Here is an 8,441-nt window from a genome sequence, read left to right on the forward strand (position 1 = left end):
CTAGGATTAGGGACTGAAAATTAATTGGTTTGAAAGCAGTTTGTCTGCATCATATATACTACCTAACGTTCCATGTAAGAAATAGCATGCAAGTTGTTCAAAGCAGGGACGTAGCCAGGGGGGGGGGGGGAGCAGGGGGAGCGACCGCTCCCCCCTTTCAGTGTCGATTTTTTTTTAAACTGTCGTTTTTTAGCATGGTATTTTGTCAGTGCTCTTTTGATCTTGAATACTCGTCAGCTCCGTTAACTCGATTGTAACCGTAGTAACATTCACGCCTACTGATTCAACTACTTACTTAGTTTGGCAGATGCAATTAGCTAAATTTAGCTTATAGCCAATTACAAGCCTACAGTTGGCCACTGTGTAATAAAATACATATTGCCTACCTAACCGCACTCTATGGAATGTCACGAACTGTATGCACAACAACGTCGACAACGTTCGTTCAATGAGTCGTCCTAAGGTGTTGTACGAACAGCATGTTATGAAGCTAAGCTAGCAATCGTACGTGATACGCACTTCCTGTAATAATTATTACACTGCTAATACACTGCGATAACGATATTTGTTTTTAGGCCACTGCATATCTGGCATTATTACAAAATATGAAAGTTTATATTGTCCATCAGTTACGTTCGTCAAATGTATTAAAGTCCAGACATTGGACAATAAACAAGAATCATCCTACTGGAAAAAAATTGCAAAAGAGCACTATGTTTGTCTTTCTGATATATTATGTAAAAGAACATGTAAAAGAATTCAAACAGGAAACAAAATCTGCTGATTATGATATCATATGATCAGGGGCGTAGCCAGTATGTAGCACTGTAGGCCCGGGCCTACATTTTTTTGGCCAAGTTATATTTTTTTAAAAACACCCATAATTCAAATCGATAAGCTTGCTGGACGAGTTTAAGAGTCTATAGACAGGAAAAACTATTGAAATGAACGTAGCAAGAATATGGCTAAATTAGGTGACCTATTCTTCTGTCATCTAGGCTGTCATTTCTATCGCGTGCCGTTTCATTCAACACTCTACCCGCCGAAAAGTTTGTTTTTTAACATGTAGTTAAGAACCCGTTTACGCAGATAATATTTCAGTTGAGAAAACAGTTGAGAAATTTGCGTCAGATTGCAATGGTCGGATACCTCTCGCCTTCTCTTATTAGGCTAACTTAAACATTTAATAGCTACAGTTGTATCAAAGACAATTACTGGCTATAGTTATATCAAAGACATTTCAGGCCTATCTTTGTATCTATAAGTATCAGAAGTTGAAACGTAAGACTACTCTGTACATGTACCTTGCTAATTTTAAATACATTATGTAGTATTGAATTAGACATTTTCTAGCTACAGATGTATCAAAGACAATTACTGGCTATAGTTGCATCAAAGAAATTTCAGGCCTATCTTTGTATCTATAAGTATCAGAAGTTGAAACGTAAGACTACTCTGTACATGTACCTTGCTAATTTTAAATACATTATGTAGTATTGAATTACGTACTATTTTAACTCATTTTTTTTTGTGGGTTTAAAAGTGATATTGAATGAGGTGTCTCAAGATAGCAAGAGGCCAGGGAACCAGAATGAACACTCGGGAAGGGCCGTTTCCGGCCATCTGGGGGGTTTGTAAATCCAAAAATTTTCTTGAACGCTCCGCGCCAACCGATGGTGGCGCTCCGCTCAGATAGTCGTGCCTACAACTTTGAAAATCCACATCAATCGCAAAAAGTGCTCCCCCCCTTTCAAATTCCTGGCTACGTCGCTGGTTCAAAGTATTTTCGAGGTCTTTGGTTGAAAAAAAGTTTTAAACGAAGCTTAACCACAGAAAACAGTTAAGTTACATCCTGTTATTTTTACCGTGAGCACTTTTTTTTTTTGTCTTAGATACATTCTTGAAACTTGTAATGAAAAGTTAACCAACATGTGGTACTAAAACATCGAGACTTTAACCGTATGATCATGTACATTGGTGACCAGTGGCGTGCGCAAAGAGAGGGGGGGAGGGGGGGGGGGGTCGGCGTCAACGAACCAAGGGCAGCTCCACTCCTGGATAAAATCCTTCATTCGCCACTGGCCCTTCCCCTAAAATGCAGCACCTTGAAATCTGGTCAACGCCACTGTTGGTGACTCGTGTTCATTGTACCGAACGTCGAAGTTAGTATGTTTTTATTGCTGTGTAAAGGAGACAAAACACTTCCGAACAGGATCACTCGATTTCACCAGACGAATATAATAGATGGCAGTATGACAAATTACATGCTATTCGTAAACCCGACTATATATGTCGGATATAAAGGAATTCTTCATCGCTATTAGAACTGCTCAAATTTAGCCTTTTCCATGGGTGAGCACAGAATTGGTTTGCCCGAGGTCGCAGTGAAAGTTTTTAATCAACTTCACTTGATGACAATAACTTACTTTGGAGCAATGTTCCGTCAGTTTGATACACTGCTGGCCTATGAACAACTGGTTATGGAATTGGCAATACTTTCTAACACAGCTGAAGGCATGGATTTTGGTATCGCAAGTTGACAATAAGTTTTCTAGGCACTGCAACTTGCAGAAATGGGTAAGGTGAAAACTTTGATCTCTGGGCAATGATGGTTAGATCATCTCTGCTGCCTCTCTCTGCTCTGCTTCGCTTGCATACGTTTTCAAAAGTAACTTTATCAGGACAACGGAAACCACAAGAAAAATGGCGCCAAGAGATATCGCAAATGACATCAAGATTTTATTTTGAAATAATCCTCTCGGTTCCTTATGAAATGCTTTCTCCGAGGTTGGCGGCTTCGTCATTCCTCCATCCTCCGTCGGAACAATGAGTTTATTTATGTCTTGCGATACCACTCCCATAACCGTGTGACTTGGCGGGTCCTTGCTTGATAAAGCAACCTCTGTTGTGAAATCGTCAGTACTTGTTAAGACCAGGACATCTTTGGCTGTAGTAACTTTGGGACAAATCTCAATATCTCGACGTGACAAATCAGAAAATGTCATTCCGTATCGGTCCATTGGAGTGTGACACTCCGGTGTTCCTCCTCGACAGGTCTCGAGCAAACTGTCGCTACCAGTATCAAGAAACCTCTGAAGGAGAGATGGAAGATCACATTCACAGTCCCAATAGTTGTCGCCAAGACACAAGATTGTCGTCGTGGGTAATGGTATTAGTACTTCTGATGTTATGGTAGCCAACAAGTTGTTGTGTAGATCCAGTTTCTGCAACATTGCAAGGCCTGCCAACGCATTTGGAGAAAAGTGGGAAATGTAATTATTACTTAGATCAAGAATTTTCATCTTCTCATTGTTTTGGAATATGTTGTTTTGGATGTCATAATGAATTCGATTGTGTGACAAGTTTAGCTCTCTCAATTCCGTGAGGAGTTTGGTCCTATTGGGCACTTGGTCAAGTCGGTTTTCACTGAAGTCAAGCTTTAAGGCACTGGTGTTGATTGGAGGAAGTACTTCGTCATACAATCCAGAACAGTCGAAAATCGTGCCCATCTGACCATCAACGATGTCGTTGGTACAAGAGCATCGAGAGGGGCAGGAATAGGTTACAATCGCCAAAGACGAGAGGATAGGGATGAGCAAGATGATGAAAGTGGAGGACATCTTGGTGTAATCTGTGAATGCAAATATGTAAAGTACTTATGTGTCATCGTGCATCAACGACTGATCTATGGTCTGTCTTGTTAATGTGATCTTGTGTCCGTTCTTTACACCAAGAATGTCAATCGTATAGGTAATGGTTATAGATAATATTCCTAAATATGCTATAGATGCGATACTATTGAGAACACCTTCAACCGAAAATACCATTCAGGTTCGAAGAGTATTATCTGTTACGTCCTGTTGACGTAGGCCTTATAGTCGTTTCTTCGCAAATAATATAATAGCTAGCTATATGTTGACAAGTGGTTTATAGCCTTTTTAAAACATATTCCATTTATTGATATATTTAGGTCTTTCTAACGGCGACTTAAATAAACCGCGATTTCTGTGAATAAGTTCGGAGAGCCCAACATGCATGACAGTTCTTTTGGAAATGCTTCCGTCGGAAAAGGATCTGCTCATCTTAAGAAACATGTTTATGATATAGTCAGAAATTGTGATAGTTGTATCAAGTTCTGTGATAAATGTTCTCAAGTTTTAGCGAGGCAGCCAAAACACGTTGTTGTATTTATATTAATCAAAAAAATATCACAATATGAGTTGTTTATTTGGTTGTATTGTTCTGTTTAATTTCATGAAGACTAATAATTTATAATGTCGTACGGTACCTATTGGTATACAAACAGGGTTTTGGATTCCAGAGATGAAATCAAATGCCACGAGAATTTTATATGACATATACTTTGACGATGTAGTGTGTCAGTCATTTTCAATAAAATGATAACTGATCTCGGCTACGGTCCGTAACATGTTTGATATCAGTATTGAACGTATATTGGTCAAACCGAGTAAACGAATCATACAACAGAAGTTAAATTAGCGAGAGGCTATAGTGTTTTTCCAACTTGCTAGCACATGCCAAGTTGGTGGGTGATTTGATTGTTCATTTAAAAATAACGGAAAATAAAAACTTGAAAAATTATACGATGGCTTCTATCCATCATCATCACATGAAATATAAGAAATGTTTCGTGTTCAAAATTGTGACGAAGATGCCTTAACGTTACATGATATGTGTACCATCACGTTAAGCTGGGTACAAACGATTTTTTTTCTTCGAACCTACACTAAGGCCCATAGGCGTAGGAGGCGGGGGTTGGAGGGCTGCAGCCCCCCCCCCAACCAATTTTTTTTATTGAAAATTCGGGCAATATGCTGAGAATTTTTCGGGCACCTAATACAAGAAGTAATTTGCAATGTGCTTTTCAATGCTTAAACTTATATTATTATTATCATTATTATTGAAACGACCTCCCCAATAATTCGAACCTACACTAAGGCCCATAGGCGTAAGAGGCGGGGGTTGGAGGGCTGCAGTCCCCCAACCAAATTTTTGTGTGAAAATTCGGGCAATATGCTGAGAATTTTTCGGGCACCTAATACAAGAAGAATAATTTGCAATGTGTTTTTCAATGCTTAAACTTATATTATTATTATCATTATTATTGTAACGACCTCCCCAATAATTATAACCAATATGGAAGGATAATAACACGGAAAATGATTGTATGTTATTAGCATGTGATGTAATAACCGATGAATGCCTGTATGATATGCACATTACCATGTGGAAGGAGCGCGCGAAAAAATTTTGGTTATATTTTTCGGGCAAGTCGTTACAGCCTCCCCCCCCCCCCCTCAATCAAATTAGGCTCCTACGCCTATGGTAAGGCCGCCTGGAAGCAAATCTCGATAGTGTAAATCTGTTTGAAAACGGACTGAGATAAGACAATGTTTACAGTTTGACAGTTTGTTACGGGCTTTCTCAATACGTTTTCGATTTGCCAAGATGGTCCCAAATTACTCAATAAACTCTGTTGAGAACGCCTAAACACACTAAATGAAAGCGACCTTTCATACAATGAAAATCTAAGGTTGACAAAGCATCTGTTCTTGCCCTCGCAATTTTTGTCGAGTGAAAAACCCTGCCAAAAAGCATGGCAGCGAATGACACTTTTACATAAATGCAGGTAGTGTTTTTATTCATAAAGCTATATCTCCAGTAGCCTGTACAAGCTTTGCGTTCATACCTGCCATGAAGTATAATGAGATACTTAGTTGCCGTTATTCAACATAACACCAAACATACAGATGAAGAATGAGCTGTATCTTTCTATCACGTGAGTTAGTAAAAACATCGTCAGATCACCCTTGCAGTAAGCTATTTCCTTCCATCACAAGTGTACAAGTATACAGTAGCATAATTATGTGCATTGACTGTATGTGCATTCCATTAAGAAGCATAACAATTAGTTGCAATATATTTACACTTCATTGATTCCACACAATAGGTCCAATGTGATGTTTAGCTGAAGGTCTGATCTTGAGGTCGGCAGCGAGACAAATCACGAAATTAACTGTGATGGTCAGATGACAGAGAGGGAGATAGGAGGGGTATTCATGTCACCTAGCTTGGATAACTTCCCCCCCCCCCATATTTCATAGGGGGGAATTCGCTATGGTTGTGTTTTGCCAAGAAACAAATATAAAGTGTTTTTCTAAGAATAAATTGTCCAACACCCCTCCCCCACCCCACCGAATTTCCAGCCCTCTAATTGTAAAGTATTTCCAAATCGCATACACAATATTCATACACATAGGATCAGTTCAACATACATACACAAATCAAAGATTAAATCCTGGTAAACTTTAATGTTATACAGAGGTATGCCGTTCCTGTACAGCAATACCATGCGCTATATTGAAAGTCAATGCACTTTTCTGACTGAACAGTTTAGCATAATTACTCGTTTAGCCACCAAGCATTTTTCACGCTTTTTGAGCAAAGACTGAGCTAAGTGATCGTACAGAGAAAAAATGAAAAAAGAAAAAAAAATGTTAGACAAAGCTTATTGGAAAGCATCTCAGTGAAGCACTATTGCCATTGTACAAGACAATGTTTTAATTAACATTCTTTTCTGGGAATGATTCTTTGTTATTTAAATATTGGGTAGAGATCATATACTCTGAGTAGTGGTGTACGCAAGGGTGAGGGGGAAGGGGTCATCCCTCCACCTCCATCAGTCAGTCGGGCCAAAACTTTTTTTCGAGGGATAATTCAAAATTCAAAACTATTTATCAGCACAAAATTGTGTTTAGACCTTATTTTTGACGTTATTGATCATTTAATTAGGCCTATGTCTTAAAATTGCGCCGTTTGCCCCCCCCCCCCACACACACACCCACACACACACACATTTGAGAGTAGCATTCAACGACCACACCGCCTTCAACCCTTCCATGAAGGTTCCATCCCTACCTTAATCAGTCGGGGGTGCAATTTGCCTTACCCCTTCCCCACCTCATAACCCCGTGCACGTCGCTGACCCTGAGTTATCTTACTACAACAAGCAATTAGTTATTCCATGTCATTTTTTACGATATGAAATATTTCAACATACATTCCTGTTTCCTAACATATAAAACTTATAAAACCTCAGGTTTCAATAGCTGTGATTTACTCGAGTCACTTATAGCCTCAGTGGGACACAACCCCTCGATTCGTTGGATCAAAGAGGTTAATATATCCCAGAACAGAATACTCATGAGATGTTAACGTGATATCACGAGAACCCAAACAGTCTGGCCATACATGTACAGCTATACATAAGGGCTGAACAGACCATCCATCGCACTGTGTTGCATTTCTGTGAATGGCAGTGCCAGCGAGACGACGTATTATCGTCATTATACCTGAACCAGACATACCAAACACAACAATAACATTCACTTGCCTCTGGTTCAAACCACTTTGGTTTCAAACATGAATGTGCGGATTTTCCGTTTATCTTATAAAAGAGTCGTAAACACCTCACAAAAATACGAACGGACACATTACGTTTAAAATACGAAATTTTGTACATGTCAAAAGCGATCAAAAAATGGAAGTACTTACACCAAACTTGAGCGAGATCTCGTCAACGAAAAGTATAATCATGTTATTATGTTTATTAATTGCTGCTATCACGAGATTCATTGCGAGTCATCTCCGGAGGGTGCATATAAATACTATACCACGATATATTACATAAGTGAGGTACAGTTAGTTACGGATGCTTGTAACACTCATGCGATTAAACTAGATCATCAATTTGAGATATATATACCTAACTACCAAACAAAATTCTATCGTATGCGGTATGAAATATACTTACGGTTGTAGTGTCCCGGATGTAAGTCACTTTACAAAATGGCTGGAAGCGAGACGGATAAAAATACAGAAACCTAAGCAACAACCGGACACAGTCTACGACGAGGTGGATGATTGCATTAAGCCATCCGCAGATATCTACCATACACTTGATCACTCGTTGAATATGTTTTCTACATAATCTTGGGACAACAATCGATATTTATGCACGACTATCTTTAGTTGCGGTGTATGTAATAGTTTTGTATCCAGCACGAACATGAATTAAGTGCAACGGAGGATTACTCCGTCCTTTTGTTACGTTTAAAAATAGTACCTCTACTCACAACTAATTATAACGCTTTGATTGGTTTTGCCTTCCTTTCATGATCTTTGTTAGATCATTAAATGGTCTCCATCAGATACAATAGATCAAAGTATTTATAGTATTCGTAATATACAATAGCAAACAGACCGACTATATGACAAGAGGTACGTAAACAAATTACAGGTCATTCTATTATTGTATGGGTGAACATTTTCGTGAGCAATTCAAACGATATCCACATTTTTAGCAGATTTAGTAGAGGAAAATGATTCTTACCTTTTTCATTCTATTATAGCATGAATAA

The 8,441-nt window shown here is 38.8% G+C and overlaps 1 protein-coding gene across 2 annotated transcripts; it reads right to left on the bottom strand.

Annotated features, from left to right (window-relative positions):
- Positions 1 to 127: 127 nt before the first annotated feature.
- LOC139960681 (uncharacterized) lies at positions 128 to 8,386 on the bottom strand. Of its 2 annotated transcripts, none has more exons than XM_071959232.1 (2): positions 7,835 to 8,386; positions 128 to 3,631 (listed from the first exon to the last, which is right to left on the bottom strand). In XM_071959232.1, exon 2 carries the CDS (start codon positions 3,618 to 3,620, stop codon positions 2,613 to 2,615), a length of 1,008 nt encoding a protein of 335 aa, XP_071815333.1. In that variant the 5' UTR covers positions 3,621 to 3,631; positions 7,835 to 8,386; the 3' UTR covers positions 128 to 2,612. The 2 variants fall into 2 exon arrangements, with proteins under 2 accessions (XP_071815333.1, XP_071815332.1); XM_071959231.1 differs by lacking the exon at positions 7,835 to 8,386 and adding an exon at positions 7,576 to 7,775.
- Positions 8,387 to 8,441: the final 55 nt, after the last annotated feature.

This window comes from Apostichopus japonicus, chromosome 19 (assembly GCF_037975245.1).
Source record: "Apostichopus japonicus isolate 1M-3 chromosome 19, ASM3797524v1, whole genome shotgun sequence".
Classification (NCBI taxonomy): domain Eukaryota; kingdom Metazoa; phylum Echinodermata; class Holothuroidea; order Aspidochirotida; family Stichopodidae; genus Apostichopus; species Apostichopus japonicus.